At 45.4% G+C, this 16,780-nt stretch overlaps 1 protein-coding gene across 19 annotated transcripts in view; it reads right to left on the reverse strand.

Annotated features, from left to right (window-relative positions):
- Positions 1–1,004: 1,004 nt before the first annotated feature.
- The window catches only part of DNM1 (dynamin 1), a 68,978-nt gene continuing 53,202 nt past the window's right edge, over positions 1,005–16,780 (reverse strand). For 4 of the 19 annotated variants that reach the window (XM_075439241.1, XM_075439234.1, XM_075439239.1 and 1 more), the window contains 7 exons: positions 14,868–14,977; positions 14,136–14,247; positions 12,877–12,888; positions 11,469–11,639; positions 11,049–11,290; positions 10,427–10,645; positions 1,005–2,999 (listed from right to left, as the gene is read on the reverse strand). In XM_075439241.1, coding sequence (XP_075295356.1) covers positions 2,927–2,999; positions 10,427–10,645; positions 11,049–11,290; positions 11,469–11,639; positions 12,877–12,888; positions 14,136–14,247; positions 14,868–14,977 — 939 coding nt within the window. In that variant the 3' untranslated portion in view covers positions 1,005–2,926. The other 15 variants (XM_075439246.1, XM_075439243.1, XM_075439240.1 and 12 more) reach the window with 12 other exon arrangements.

Raw genomic sequence — 16,780 nt, forward strand, 5'->3', positions numbered from 1 at the left:
AAGGCAAGCAATGGTTATTGCCTTAGTTGAGCAGAAGCTGCATTTACAGCCAGTAAAATCACGCAAGACGAAGATAGCCAGAACACACACAGGAAGGAAGCACTAGAGAGCTAGTCTGTTCACTCAGCCCACACCAGCATCTCCTACAAATAAAATCCTCAAGGAGATTTTTAGCTTATTACAGTCTCACTAGGGTGCTAGGGAGATTCCACAAGGACCACAGCCAGCTGCAGCAAACAGCACTCAGGGCTAAATCAGGTATTGCTGTTACACATTTCACCATTACAGCTATTTAAGTCAACACCGCAGTGCTCCTGGTTTCTCCCTGCAGAAGCAGCACCGGAGCTCCACCACACAGGGGCTTAAGGAATCCATTGCAGTCACTGGGATGACCGTGCTAAGTTCAGGAACTGTGGAGAAACATGGTTGTCACCAAGAAGCCATGACTGTCACCCGAGACCACCAGCACTCACTGTTTTGGCAGGGAGGTGGTAGGAACAGTTTTACCCACTTTATACCAGTGGGGAAATCCCACTTCAGCCTAAAAGCAGCTTCCAAGTAGGAGCTGGCTGCATACGTTAGACTGGTTAGACTGCACTTCAGATACGGGCCCAAAAGACACCGCTTGACAGAGAAACTACAGCTCAACAGCTGCTTGCTGTGTCCCACAAACACCCTGAGCAAAAATACCTTTTCAGAACCAAGCAAGTTTGTGTGCAAAACTCCCACCTTCTGTATGTCCAGTCACTGAGGCACCTCCATGCATTTTCCTTTACAGTGGAGAAAGGGAGTGAACTTCCACATCTGTCAAGCTGTTTCACTCTGCTGCAGCTCCTGGACACCACTGTTGATGCAGATCTGTTCCACCTTCCCTATCACTGATAGCACCTGCTTGCATGTATAGATTTTTAAGCTCTATAGGATGAAAAGATTAGGTTATAAGTAAACACAGTTTGAAAATCACCCAGAGAGAGATGGTTTTATTCTCATCATTGAGACCTTCATTATACAGAAATGAGAGTTTATTTCATCCAATAAACAAGAGTGACAGGTAGATCACAAACTGCATCACAGCTACTACCAGCACTGAGACAGTTCACCCACGAGTCTGGGGTAATACAATAACCCAACTGCACACAGCAGAGAATTTAACAATCAGCTCAGAAATTCAACAATGGGATTTGGTTAACTTTTTCAATGTGTGTATGTATATATGTATATAGATATTCTTTCCCTACTTAAGTATTTCCTAAAATCCACATGGAAGCACAAATGGCTTTAAACACCTGGACATATATAGATTTTTTCATCTTATATATATATTTATAGATATTTATAACAGTAAAGATATGTTTCTCATTACTACAATATACTTGTTTAACTCCTTTAAGCAGCTGGGAAGAAAAAAAAAAACCAAACAGTTTCACTACAGTCACATCTGATATGTTTGTGTCACAAAATACAAACAAAACAAGCCATGTGTGAGATTCAAGTCAGACCATTCCAGGACAAAACAGCTAAGAGGCAGGCAAAGAGTCTCAGAGGGAGCAGGCCTACATGTCAAATGGTGGCTTTGGGCTCTCCGGGCGGGAGGGACTGGCCTTACCCGGCCGGCTGGAGTGTAAAGACAAGAAAAACAAAGAAAAAAAGGAAAAGAGGAAAGGAAGGAAAAGGGGAAGAAATAGTAAAACAATAGTTAAAATACAGAAAGGAACTGGCATCAGAACAACAGCGGATCCACAACAGAAATTTAGAGCAATAGCACTGAAATAAGATAACTTAAGTCTGAATCAGGCCTGGTTGAAAGCCGGCAACACAGGTGGCTCATTTAGCTCTGGTAGAGACATGACATGTGAGATGTACAGGGTTGATATATTTTTAATTCTCAAGTCTTTTTAATACATGTAACATGAAAAGTAAAAACCAAACCTTAAGAAGATGAGTTGCGATCAACAACAGTTACAAGTTTCCCCAAACACGTACCATCCACATGCAAGAAGAAAAGGCTACAGAAGAAGTCACCACAGTACCCAGAAAACACTGAAAGATGTGCTTATTCAAAGCAGAAGTATTTTTAACAAAACATTACACAGCAAACTCCCTGAAAACATTTGGTTGTCCATTTGCAAGGGGGGAGCTGCGTATCTATTCCCCTCTCCCTGCTGGGTTCAGGAAAGTCAGCCAAAAATGACGATGCGAGAGAGCTGCTGGCAGGAGCCAGTGTGTCCCCAGCAGGATTTCCCCAGCTCCTTCGGGGAGCCGAGTGCGAGCAGGTCCGTGTGCTCCCTGCACGCTGAGGTGTGCGCGCTAGCTCAGACTTCACTCTAGCAGGACTATGCCGGTCCATTGCGTTCCCCCCTTCTTGATCTCCCTGCCTCACTTTGATATTAGGTTGATTGCACTGTTCCCAACATGAATTTTTGCACCTTAGAAGTCAAACTAATACACAGGACATTTAATCTGTTCCTAACGGCATCACATGTTTTGACAGTATTTTTCTTCTAAGTCACACTTTTTTTCTTCTTAACTACAGGAAAAGAAAATAGCTACAGATCAGCCCTAGGTGCTACAGCTAACTGATGCAGGCAGGACGCTTACCCAGGCTAGACCAGGCAGATGTGACTGGTAGGACAGCCACCACTTGGACTTAAGGATGTCCCTGGGGCTGATCTCTCCAAGGAGCCTGTGTACTTCAGGGATCCATGCCACTGAATGAAGGCTACTCTACGCTCACAAAGCAATACAGGACGCACGAGTGAAGACGAAGAGCTCAATCACTAGGCTAGTGCTTTACGACACACCAGGAAGGGGTGGTGGGAGGCAGAGATGTGGGATGGATGAGAGGAGTGACTGTGGCTGTGGAAGGGAGGGTGGAATGGGGAAGCCGCCAGCACGGCATTCGTCGCCAGCTGCCTACAGCCTTGAGTTATAAATCTAAGAGGGACGGTTCAGCCGGTCGGATTATGGTAGGTCGAGTAGGTGAGGCGGGGCCCCTTCTGCTGTGAAAAAGCAGAAAACAAAAACAAGAGAACACACACTGTGGTTAACACAGCAATTGCAGTCACAATCACACATGCTTCTCCACCTCACCTGAGCCAGCAAGAGAGTAAAACTTGAGGCACCGACTACGACCAGAGCACAGCTCCTCAAAGGAGACTTGCAGGCTTGTATCAGGCCTTGCCCTGGCCTTTCTGCACAGCATGGATCACCAGTAAAGCAATCAGCTGGACAGCCAGTTTTGCTTTTCCTATGAAATTTGGAAGTGCAGATACTTACTGCCAGTGAGCGCACTGGCTCTGGAATGAGAGTTGAGAAGCATGGACAACAGTGAGCTCCTGTATCAAGCACATGACAGTCACACAACATGGATGGGGCCCTCTGAGACGCGCTGCTGTCAGAGACTCTTGGCTAGTTTGGAGGAGCACCTTCTTCCCCTGCCCTGGAGGCTACTGCAAGCCAGAGATTCCCTATGCAATATGTGATACTGATCTTTGATGTTAGGGCAAGATCGCTGCTTTGATTCTCCTCTAGTTCTGGTGCTCAGCAAATGCAACTTCTACTTACTTCAATAAAAGGAACGTTGGCCATTGCTACTCCATTCTGTTTCAGCTCCTTTACTGGTACTTTAGATAGGTAAGCAGGCAGCAACTTAAGTGTTTGCCCTCTGCACGAATTAAGTCTTCTAGGATCTCCTTCCTGTAAGGGACTGGGCAAAAATCAAAACCCCAGAAAAGACGATACCCCTGCCATCTCTCTCAGCTCGTCACTTGAAAGACCACTTCAGACTCAGACTACAGGCTTTAAGAAGTCTACAAACAATAAAAAAAGGTTCTGTAAGTCAGTGAGTCTAATCTATGTGTTTCCTTTAAAGCATGCTCCTGCACTGTCTGCAATCTAAACAGCATCATGATGGTGTATCATTGTAATTAATTTGTTCAGTACGAAGCCAGACTAGCTTTTACAGTCCAAACTACCTGAAATGCAAAGAGCAAACCCAACAGGATGCAGACTTAAGTAGAGAAGAAGTGTTTGCACTGATCATGCAGAACCAGGTGTCACAGAATTAATGCCTGAGCAATTCCACACTAACAAGCTTTAATTTAGATTGCAGAGAATCAACTGAGTGCTGGAAATGAAGGCCCTCCCCTAATCGGGGGCTGAGGAAAGGCAGGGAGGAAGGGAAGAGGGGCCAGAGGAGGGTATTTGCATCAGTACAGCCTTCTGACACAGGGAAGTCTTTCTTTTGCACTGACTGCAAGTCTACAATCATGGTGGTATCTGAGGAGCTACACTCCCATGAACTGGGGCAAGATCCCTCATCTAAGCCAAGGAACCAGAGCAACTCTACAGTCCTGTTTATTAGACCTCAGCAGAATTTATTGCTCTGTATCTATTAGGCCTCAGATCTCAAAACAACTACATCTACTTGTTCCTTGCCTTGGGAAATGATACATAAAAAAAGCTTCAGACACTAAAACATTTCCAAATGTTACTTCCTTGACTGAAAATGTCAATAGGGGCTGCAAGACCCCAATGTCAGCATGCCAATCAAGTTACTGTTCCTGCACAGTGAATAATGATGGGATTGAGCTAACCTGGAAATTGCAACCACCTTGGAAGGATGAGGAAATAATACTATCCCCCAGAAGCAAAACTTGCAATGAGATTTTACAGCTGGGGAATCTGTGAACCTGAGCTTCATGACACATGGGATCTGTGCACCATCTCTAAAGGCTGCTCAGTGTCAATGCAGCCGTATCAGCCATTCGATGGCCACTACTGTCCTTGGAACAGTAAGAGTACTTGAATTAATACCTCACAAAACTTCAGCTTAACCTTTAGGGAGGTGCTGTTGCCCTGTCACATGTGGTAGAAGGCTTTTTTGAGAAGCTTGAAGGACTTTTTGCATTTCAGGAGTTTGGACAGGTTGTCCTAACAGCTTCTGGATTCACATGAAAAGGATGAAGTTGCTGCACTATGTAACACGTTCTGGCAAGAAGCCACTTGACCCTACCAGGATAAACAGGGCTGAAAGGAGCACAAGCAATCTGCAGGTAAACAGACTGCTTTTTTGTAATGTACTATGACTGATTTTTGCAGACACTTATTTGTCTCAGCACTCAGAGCATTTTAGGGGGAGGGGCTGTCACTTTTTAAAGTTAAAGGTTTTGTCTCTGCTCAGGTTTTCTGGAGACACTTGCAGAATCTGCCTAGTAAGGTTACAGAAGACTGAAAACTTCTCCAGCACAAAAAGGGACAGAAGTCTCTCAAGCAACATTTACCCCTCAAATGCTGGTTCAGTGTCTCACTACACTGCTAGCGAAGCCCTTTTACATCACTGAAAAGTCACTTTCCTCTATCAGGACAACAAGGAACAAAGTTTTGCTCACGGGGAAGCCTGTGGCAGCCTCCAGCACATGGGAAATAAGACCCAAGTGCTGTCAGGAGCCCAAGGAGACCAGTTACCCTGACTGTCATGCCCCTGGAAGGCGGTCTTTCAAGCCATACCCAGACAGAACACCGAGTCATATCTAGAAACTAACAAGCCAATAGAGAGTTCTGCTGGTAAGGACCTAACAGGCAGTGAAACACTACATTTATTCCCTTGGGCTGCAAAAGGTTTGGGGAGGGTTTTTTTGGGTTATTTGGGTTTTAGTGGTGTTTTGGTTTAATTTTTATTTCCTTGGTGCTCTTTATGCCAGATTAAGAACAGAACGCCCCATAACAGCGAGTCCCAGAACAAGGTACAGACAACAGCAAGCCTCTTTCCTGAGGTTGTTCACCAAGATGTGTTTCTAGGGATGTCTGCAGTAGGCAGAGTATTGGAGGAAACTGCTGATTGCTCCAACACCTCTGCAGTGTGCCAGTGAGGAGGGCTGACGGATGACGTCCTCAAGGAACATGTCAATCACTGAACAATCACTGCATTGGTTTGACGTGATGTGGCACCTCTCGGCTCTAACTGCAGTTACACACAGCAGTAACAGGCATCATTTGCTGCAAGATGGGGGCTAGCTGTGAACTCCCCTGCCCTGGAAAAGGGGCTTGAACTTGTGCTATTCTTACAGCACACACTCCCCCAGCTCCCTCTGCCACAACAAGCAGCAAGGAAAGCTACAGGAGCTGCTGCTCCAGTCCTCTCAGTCAGATCTTTCACTTCAAGAAACACCCACAGAGAAAAGGCCCCAAACTCCCTGGTCTGCCCTATCTACCCCTTTGTCTGTAAGGGCTGGAGGTTCCCAGGAAAAAGATTCAGGACAATTAACCAGATCTCCCCCTTCACACCCCCACCCTCAGCATTAACAGGACAAGGAAGAGTTGTTGGGCCAGCACAGTACGCATGAGCCTGCCCCAATACCCTGCCACATCACTGAACAAGTACAATGCTGCAAAATGCAGGGAGAGGTAGGGAAGGGGAAACAGGCAGGAAGCTCAGTGCAGTGTTTGGGGGGGATATGGATCACTAAACCCTTCCTCTCGCACGGACAAAAGGCAGAGGAGAGAAGGCAGTTTGAATGGAAGCAGAAGAATAACCTAGAAGGGTAAAGGGTCAAGTGGAGAACAAGCACAGGGAGTTCACTTCTCACTATGATGATAGGACACAAGGATAACAGGGAACATTCAATGTCAGAGTTACCCTGCACTCAGACACAGAAGTCCTGATATTAACGACTCAAAATCCTCCTGCCTTCCATGAGCACTAGGGACACAGTGAGGATGGGAGCACTTCTCCAGCCAGACATTAGAATATAAGAAGAGGAGTCTGAACTAACAGCTCCCCAAGTCTCTATCTTGATCCTAACAGAGCCGACAAACCAAATCAAAACAGAGTTCATTCAGCTCATCTCCCAGTCCATGTGGATATAAGCCAAATGAAAGACACACACAGTTTAGACCTTGTTGCCAAAGCTCATTCCCCCATCCCACCTCCTCTATCTGGAGGCAGAGAAATGCTCCTCTAGTAACCTTAAGTCAGGTACTGAGGATTTCCCAGCTCCTGCAGCTCAAACAGCTGCTCTGCCACTGATCAGCCAGTTTTCTGTTCAAGACTCCTCCCTTTGAGATCCTGGCAGAGGTGGTTCATTGAACAAGGGACTCTGTTACTAATACAAGAACTAGGCAGCAGAGGTGAGCTGCAGAGCAGTGATGGAGGATGGGGACACAGTGACTCATGCATTGCAGGGAGAGTGCAGAACGTACCGTGGCTGCCAGTCCTCAGGGGTCACTGATAGTGATTCTGAAAGACAACATGAAATCAACATGGCAGTTCAGACAGTTCAAGGCAGAGGCCACACAGACTGTCAGGAAGGTGGAACAGACACACAGGCACTTGCAGACACACAATCGCACAGCCACCTCCAGAGCACGGCACGAGCGTGTGCTGCTGGGTAGGACTGTGCTCTGCCATGCAGGGCTTCACACACAACCACAGCCTCATCTCTGCACACATCCAGAACCCTGTCGCATGCAGGGGTGTGCTGAAAGCCATTTATCTGTTCACACACCAAGTGGCCACTGCTCACTCATCCATCCAACAAGTCCATTCTTGCATCCAGGCTGACGTTCATACCTGCTGAACCAGCAGTACACCTAGGTCTCACCACAGGTGGCTCGACTTGTCTCTCACTGAGGATTCCTATCTTCTGACCATATTAAATGCTAGAGTTGAAACAAACAGCTTAGAAAAGAGGAAGATAATATGCAGTCCTGAGCACTACCCACAAAGGGAAGAAGCAGGTGAAGGCTTCCATTTTAAAAGTCACAAATCATGAGATCAGCTTCTCTGACCTCCTGAATAATTTGTCATGTGTGAAGTTATGCTTACAGTGATGCTGATCACTTGCATCTTTTTCCTTAGATGTACCAAGAAATGAAAAACCCATTAATGCCTCCAACAGATTTTTTTTTTTTTTCCAATGGTTAAGCCACTCTCACTTAAAATTTCTCCTTGGAGCTTGGCTAAGCTCTTTCATCTACTGTTTCTATCAAACTATCTTAAACTGAAGAGCCTAAATACCTGGAAGACTACCTTCATAACTTTCTTTTCCAGAGCAAATCCTCCTGCATAGCTCCAGTAGGCATATAGTCCAAATGCAGTCCTACATTGCACACAGACAGGACCTTACATTGTTTGTCACCTTCAGCTCCCAAAGGTATGTATTTGGCAATACGGACGTCCACAGTAGACTGAATAAACGCTACGTAGAGGCAGGATGGCAAGTCTTAACTGTCCTTAATTATATGCAGGAAAACCTTTCTGTGCAAGAAAATGGATCATGTTTGTACATGAAAGCATGTGTCTATACAATTACATTTATGAGAAAGAAGGGACACTTCTCTAAGTTCATCATTCATAAAATCAGACGCTCACACAAACTGGAGGCACAAAACCTGCCAAATGTCTCCACGGGCATCAGTGTGTATACACACAAAGTACATCCAGCCACCACCATGCACTTCCAGTTCACTACACAGCACCAACTCCTACAGCAAAGCCCACTCACACCATATACAAGAGCTTTGCTCCTCTCACACACACACACCAGTGTAGCCCAGTTAGCAAGGGAAAAGATGAGTATTAAAAAAAAGCAACAATGGAGATGGCATTCGTTCACCCATGGCAGAAGGACCCGAGTCCAAGTGCTAGCAGGGAACATTCTTATTCTATATACAGGAGAGGAAGAGAAAGAGTCCCTTGTCATTGGAAATTCTCCATTCATCAGTGAACTCAAATGACAAGCTGGTATCAGGATCCGGAGGAGTCTATGAACAACTGGAAGAATCAGAGAAGGGGATCAGAGAATGAGCATCACTTCACAGCTTCTGGAATTACATTCTCAACTCCAGATCAGGGCAGTCAGTAGCATGCAATCCAACCTACCACCTCTCCTTCTAAAGCAAGGGATTGCTCGGTTAAGCATGAAACACTTTCTTCCTCTGCTCCAGTGCTGTTCCCTACCTTCCCCTAAAACCTTCTACCTCATGCAAAAGGCAGAAAAGCTATTAAGATAGACTATGACAGATTTCTTCAAAAAGTTTGTTTCAGCCCATTTGGGGAATCCTATGATGATGATCAGGTATATAGAATATATTTCATGAGTGAAGAAATGAAACTGAGTGAAAGAAGATGGACACAGAAATAAGCATAACTATACTACAAACAAAACCACACAGTAACAGTATATGGAAAAGCAGGGTCACAAGAAGCAAGAACCAAAATACACAGTAGAAGCATGCTGACATCCATAGGTGCCACCAGCAGGACAGCAGTCCCTGGGGCATAGGCATGTGTGGACAAGTTACTGTGGGAGCTGTACGAGGTGCATAGGGAGGGCTAGGGCATAGGCACCAAGAAAGTAAAACCATTTGCACACGCCAGTCAAACTGGTCTATAAGACTCGTCCATCTCTGGGCTGGATATAGCCTGGCAGAGAACACTTCCCATCCAAACAGGCAGCACCAAGTACAAGCTGGGGCACTATCACAGGAGGAAGACTGAACGGCCTCTGCCGTATACCATCACCACCCACTGACAGGCTGGGTGTTTCCACAGAGAACGCCAAAGCTTCAGACATGTGCCACCAGCACACACTGGAGAGGAGGTATTTTCCACGAGGGAAGTGTTCCCTCTGGCATGTCATTGGGGAGTTTCTGGTTATATTCATTCTTTACTCTGCAATTACCTTTTCTTCCTCACAGGGAGGCCAAGTACCTTACAAAAGCATTCCTAGTTCCAGACTGCTTCCTAAGTCCTGCTCAGGCACATGTGCTTACCTGCACAGGGGTAATCCCTTATTACTGTGTTGAAGTGTGTTTGAAGTGACTGAACAGGAAAGGAATTAAGTTCGCTAATGGGAAAGCAAAGCTGTGCTATTTGAACCCTCTAGACTAGAAAATGTTCCAGCTGATTACAGAATCAACAAAAATACCTAAAAAAAAATCTCTCCCAGTGATATTGCAATATTCTCCAAGCCAAAAAGCATCTGAACAGCTTAGACAAAGGTCTCTCCAACTCACCTTGCAGAACTCTGGGCCAGGAGAAAAGGGGCAACTCGGGCTTGGGGAGCCCTGTGCAGAGGGGAACTGCCTCAAAAAGTGTCCTGTCACTCCAGTCCTATAATTTTTCTGGTGAGCATCAACATCTCATAAGCAGGAAGTATGACTGCTTTAATAAAGCCATCAGGTACAAGGTCATCTTCTGCCATCCTTTGCACAGAGGTTTGTGCAGAGAAGAGGCTGCCCTTCCATTCCCAAGAGCTGCCTTGGCGTTGCCTCATCCGTACAATGAGATCTGTGGACAATGATGCTCCTGCCTATGGACCCAATCCAAGTATCCAAAGACTGTACCCACACCATGCACGCCATTCCCCTTCTACTCCAAAACTGGACATATCCCACCTATGAGGAGCAGCGTTTCAGGACTTACCTGGGAACACCAGGAGGAGCGCGATTAGGCCGAGAAGGAACCTGAGGTGGGGGCCCAAAGGGATCAGGAGAGGCACCTGGCCTGGAGGGCACAGGGGGGGCACCACCCAGCGTGGACCCACCAGCAGGAGGTGGCCCAGGAGCTGGGCCTCGAGACCCAGGCCGGGCGGGTGGAACAGCGGGAGCTCTCCTCTGTGGCGTGGGGCTGGACGTGGGAGACCTGGCAAACAAATGGAGAAATTCAACTGCAACAACAGGCCTGGGATCCCTCCGTGCCACCATCGGGTCCCCATAGAGTGCCTTCAGTGCTCCTGTAGTTTCATGTCACTTCACGCAACCACTCTTTGGCTTTCAAGGGCCATGCCAGGCTTCAGGTTGCCTTCAAAGCTACTTCAGGCCCCATCTAACCTAAGGGTTTAGAAGCCTCCATATTCATTGTAAACATGTAGCAGCCCTATATAGCTTCCAAGGCCTAGGAGCCTCCCAACACAGATACCCCGAACTCTTCATCCACAGGGAGAAGAGGGAAAGAGGAGGACTCCATGTCTCAGTAGGAGGCCCCAGCTAGCCACTGAAGAGGCACCAGGCAGGTCTGTGGGGCTCTCCCCCTGAGCCCCTGGTACCTGCGTCCAGATGGTACGCTCTGCACCTGCAGCCAAGAGTCGTCCACCGGTGGGGGCATGGGGGTGCTGATAGTGCTGGTGTTGATGTCCCCAATGATGTTGAGGGCCTCCTTCAGGGCATGGTACATGCGCAGCATTTCGTCACGTCGCTGGGCCTGCTCTGCCGATTCCTCCATCAGCGTATTTTGGTCACCACAGGAGTACAAGTTTGCCAGCAACTCCGAATGGATAAAGTCCTTGGTCTGCAAAGGAGCACAAAGGGTGAATCAATTTCCACCGTCTTCCCCAAAACACTCCGTTCTGTCCCCACCTCTTCCTCCTTCCAAGCTGCCTTCAGTTTTTCCTCATTCTTTCTCTCCTGCCCTACTTTTCCCCTTCTCTGTGTCCCCCCCACCTCCATCAACCACGGGATGTAAGTACATTGTTTATCATGAGGTGCATGATTGTCTTCGGCATGAGGTCTCTGATGGTTTTGTTGACAATTGCCATGTAGGAATCCACCAAGTTCCTGATCGTTTCCACTTGTCTCTCCAGCTGAGGGTCCATGGAGTGCATGAAACTGTCTGATCCATTCTCCTCCGCTTCACTGGCCTGCAGAGAAAAAGGAGAAAGACTGGTTCTTCAAATGCAACACAAAATTAGCTTTTCATGAGCGCGCTGAGAGAAAAAAATAAGGGAACACGCCCAAAGCATGTGCAATAAAACTTAAACTTACATTTTGAGCTGTGATTGTCAATGCACAGCTCAGCTTGTACAGACTTCTCCAGCTCAGATCTGCGGAGCTTTATTGTTAAAGCTGCTTTCTTCATAGAAAATTATTACAGAAAGGTAAAAGGCAATGAGGACTCTTCACCAGCATTCACAGGTTATGGCTCTAGTGAATGTATTTTCACTTTTAATGTTTACAGCTTCCTGAAAGGTTCTTCATCTGAGCTGCGTTTTCCATGCCCAGATTCAGTTTCAACCCGAGAATCACTCACCATAAATTAAGCCTTACAGGCTCTCTGACACACTGCGTCTTTATCCTCATTATACACGAGGAGATACAGAGAGGTGAAATAACTGCTCGCCTCAGTCAGACCACAAGTAGATGGTATAACCTAGAAAATCCTCATGATCACTTCAACTGCAAATCCTGCACTGTAAGTCATAATTATCTTTTCTTTCACACCAAGCAGATGAATCTCTTCCTGTCTGCCTGAAATGCATTGTTTAGCTTTCTGTAAGGTAAAACCTGGACTGTGCTGTTTGACAGCAAGCAATCGCCAAGGCTCATCCATTTGGGATCAATTTCAAAGCAAAGCATGAAAGACTGCTGTCTTTCTCAAGGATTATTTAAAAAAACCCCTCAATTTTATATAGAAAAATCTTTCTTTTAAACAGTTCCAGTCTGAAGGATTTGCAGCAGGGTAGGAAATTGCTTATCTTTTGTTTTGGGGAACAAAATATATGAGAAAGGGCAAATTCTTTTGTTCATTTTAGCTTTTCCTGGCAAGATCTTACATAATGAAAGAATGCAAGGTTTCAGTGAGAAACGAAGTAAAGGAAGTAGATGTCAAACAGGACAACTTAAAAAAAAATTAGGGTAAAAAAACCCACAAAATAAGTTTGTACCAAGATTCAGAAGTCATGCAAAAAGGGAGAAATAAAAAGAAAAAAGGAAAACTCAGACCAAAAACAGAAACAAACAGCAGTAATCCAACTGAAGGCAGAAAGAGGAAGAAGCAGCAAACGCCTCTCAGGAAACTGTGACAAAAGGAAAAAACAAAAGAGAACTATCCGGTGAGAGCCCCAGGGGGCAACACAGGCAGAGGGGGTCAAGACTTACTTTGTCCTTGTCCTGGCAGGCCAGTTTGAGCATATGTGGAAAAAAAAAAAAACAAAAAGGGAGAAAAAAAAAAAGACTTTTAATTAGTCTCAGAATGTGGAGAAGAGCCCATAATAGCACTGAACAAGTAAAAGATCAATCCCACTAAAAATACATAAATACCTAGATTACCCTGCAAAAGGAACAAGTGAATTGTTTAGCTAAACTGAAAATCAAAACCTGACACTCTGCAAAGGAAATCATACCGTTAGCAGCAAAGGGCAATTTACTTACCTACAATGGCTACTTGTTATTACACAGGGTTTTGAGGCAGTCAGCCTAGTGATCAGTGTTCCTATGTCAAACCACTCAATTTGCACACCAGTAGGTGGCACATGCCCTTCATCAGTATGTGTTTAAGAGGTCCAGTCTGGACCAAAGCCAATTTGAAGTCACATCACTGTTAAGGTCCAGTCCCTAATAAATTTTATTTTTTTTTTTAACATCACATCAGTTTGTCAGGAAATGCTTTCAGGCAAAACCCACAATTTTCAAGCAGAACAGAAAAGATGAATGCAAGAAGTCTATCAGAAGCAACAAATACGAACAGATAAGCAATTATCACTTTTCTAATGGGAAAACTATCCATAGCAGCTTCCTCCCACAGAGGAACAGGAAGGCTTTGAACAGGAACATATACTACAACTCTCTAGAACATACTTTTAAAGCAGAGCATAAGGCCAACAGCAACTGTTGTGGGACAAGGCTAAGGGAATAGGTAAGAGGTCTTGCTAAAGTAGCATATTAAGGTATCTGCCAAGCAAAGAAAAACTCGAATAACATTCCTTCCTAATTGGGTGAGGGATGGAATTGGAGAACAACTACTAATAAGCCAGGAAGCTCCTAACAAGACTATACAGTGTTACTGAACAGGAATGGTGCCTTCACTCACATGACAGATACCACTTAGTAGTCAAGCAGTTAAATATCCTCCTTATACTGGGAATTTAATGCCCACAAAACAAGAGTTAGAACGGTTTATCAAGGCAGTCTTTGCCTACTTTCTCTCTCCTTTGAAGCTGTCAGTTACTTTATCCCAAGCTTCCTTAAAGGAAGCACCAGGATATACCAGAAAATTAAATTTTTGTTCCAAAATATCCTTAGCTCAGGAAAGAGACAAAACCTTCACAGACTTATTTTTTAACATAAGAGGATGCAGCTATCCTTCTTAAGATACATGCTGTGTTCCTTCTCACCCCATCATTATGGCTGTAACTTACCCCAACGCGCTCTGGGTAGACTCCTGCACGAAGGAAGGAAGCCTTCCAGCTATCCACCTCCTCCTGGGTCTCACAGGCCAGCTCCAGCTGCCGGTAGTCCTTGTAAACATTCCTGAGAGGAAGACAAACATTTCATTCTCCTCTATTGCAAATCAGACATCTGCCCATATTTGACAAAGATGTCAATGACCAGTGAATCCTCCTATCATTTTAAGGCAGAGACAGTCCCTCGCTAGTATCCTCATGATGACCCTTGCAGAAGGGAAAGGAAATTATTTTTTTCATGAGCAACTTTGCCCCCAAATCAGCTGTGTGTTTCAACAGGGCCTGAAAGAGATTTCCTTTTCAATTCTGCTCACTGCTGGATTTCTCCAGCCAGCCTGGGTCCCCCACCTCCTATGGCTTTCCTTAGTCGCTCCCTAAGAACACTGATTATAAATATATACTCCAGCCACAGCCAGACCCAGATAACCACACCAAATAGCTGAAGGCTAAGGTCACACTGCAGACCATGCACTGGTGAAGAAAGAAAATGGTACACACCTGTACAACCAGAAGGAATGAAGCCAGACTTCTAAAAAAAATCCCCCAACTCCTCCCAAAAATGGCTACCCTTAAAGGATATACACATAGCTTTCCAGCTATCCCAGACTCATCTACTCCCTCCTATCTAGTATTACATAAATCCTGTTGCTAGCTTCAACAGCTTGGCATGTTGAGATATGAGCATACCTCTGTTCAGTGTTGAAGAGAGCAAAGATGTGCTTGCTGGACATGAACCCCTTCTCAACATCTCGCAGTTTCAGGTTATCCACTGGTAACATATACTTCTTCTCCTTCTCCTGAAAAGGTGATCAGTAACAAGTCATTCACAGCTCCAACGAAGCCTCAACTCTGCCAATGTGGCAGCAATACAGCCCCCATATCACCAAGGAGGCATTCCCCACCACAGGTCCTCTGATCTTTACGGCTGTGAAAAAAGGGGACCTCTAGAAACAAGAGTTAGTCCTGCCCAACTGCTTTTGCGATGTGGGCCAACCACCCTGCCCCATTAACTCCTCCAGGAGCAAGCAGCAGCGTGGCACTGTCCCAGTTCCCCAGGCTGTGACCAGCATCAAGGTCCTCACTCTTCCCAGAAAGGGATCAACCAACACCAAGGCCCTCAGCAGCCACCTGACACCCAGAGCAGGTCTGCCCAGTAAAGGCCCCTCATACCTTGTTCTCAGGACAGCAGGAATGGGGGGAAACCTTGCTGCTGGTCAGAGAGGGAGCATGCAGCCCTCACAGTCTCACTGTTGCCACCTCAGTGTTTTAATCACTACAAGCTTATATTCAGGTTCAGGAAAAGCCACGCATGTGACAGAGAAGCTGGTTTCACACAGAAGTTATGGACTATATCAACTTAATTCACCTCTTCAGAAAATCTGACTTTCTCACTTCATCCTATCACTATCCTACACTCTACTAGTTACTATGAACCCTTTTAAAGTATTAATTAAGCAATAATAAACATGCATCAAAGATCAAAGAGCAAGTCTGGCTACAATAATACAGGTTACTGCAAGGTTACCTGAAGACCTCCTGTACTGGGAAAAAAAAAAAAAAATCAAGTAACCATGCTCATTAATGAAAACCTTCTGCTCTGAATGACTGAACGCTCAAGCAATATGGGCAGTTTACTGCTTGGTGAATGTTAAACAGAGTCTGAAATTTCAGTGACCAGACTGAGACACATTACTCTGAACAACTGCACCCACAACCCTCCAGTCTAGTTTTTACGAGGCATCTCCAGCTAAACACAAAACAAGGCATCCAAAAACCATCCTCAACGTTTTTGACCCTAGGTATCATCTTTTAACAAACTTCATCTTAATTTTTACATTTACTTTCAGAAGCTAAGACAGAAATAATTTTCCCTGCTTAGTCTCATATCTGGATCTACAGCAAACCAACAGAATTGAGTTTGGTTTAAGGTCCCCATGTGGACCATCCTGCTCCAGCTGGGTATTATACCCCAACACAACAAGAGAGGGAGCCATCACACTGGTCTCCAAAAAGCAGAATGCAGCTATCCAAGACTGAAACAGAATCAGAGCATAGTTCTGTGAGCAAGCCTGCATGTTTGACTGTCCCCTTGTGAGCGTCTTGTGTGTTTGCAGATCTTTCTTGGCTGGAAATATGATTGCTCTCAGAGGAAACAAGAATGGAAAACAAAGATGGTCAGCAAGCAGAGATTGTGAGGATTTAGGCAGAAAAGAAGGGCAGGGCAGCAGCAGATAGGAATGACAAAGCTGCTGAGCTCAAACACCCAGAGGATAGCAAGTCCAGCCTAACATCCTCTGAAGTTTCAGTTAAATTGACTTGACTTTGCTAAGGATACCAGACACTACAGAGTTCAGACGTGCCCCAAAGATCAAACTATACCAGCCCATTACAAAATTTACGCAACAAGAATATCCCAGAAGCCAGCATCTATAAAATAGATTACTTGGGTTGCTGCTAAATTCTCTATTCGCTCCCACCAAAGATTCCAGGCTATGAAAGCAGGGGAGCTCTTCCAAACAGGTTCCCCTCGATTTTAATATTGTTGATCAGTCTAGATTAAAGGTGGGCAAGAATTTTTGTGATGAGACATCTGTCAGCTA

Source organism: Opisthocomus hoazin, chromosome 19 (assembly GCF_030867145.1).
Source record: "Opisthocomus hoazin isolate bOpiHoa1 chromosome 19, bOpiHoa1.hap1, whole genome shotgun sequence".
Classification (NCBI taxonomy): Eukaryota; Metazoa; Chordata; class Aves; order Opisthocomiformes; family Opisthocomidae; genus Opisthocomus; species Opisthocomus hoazin.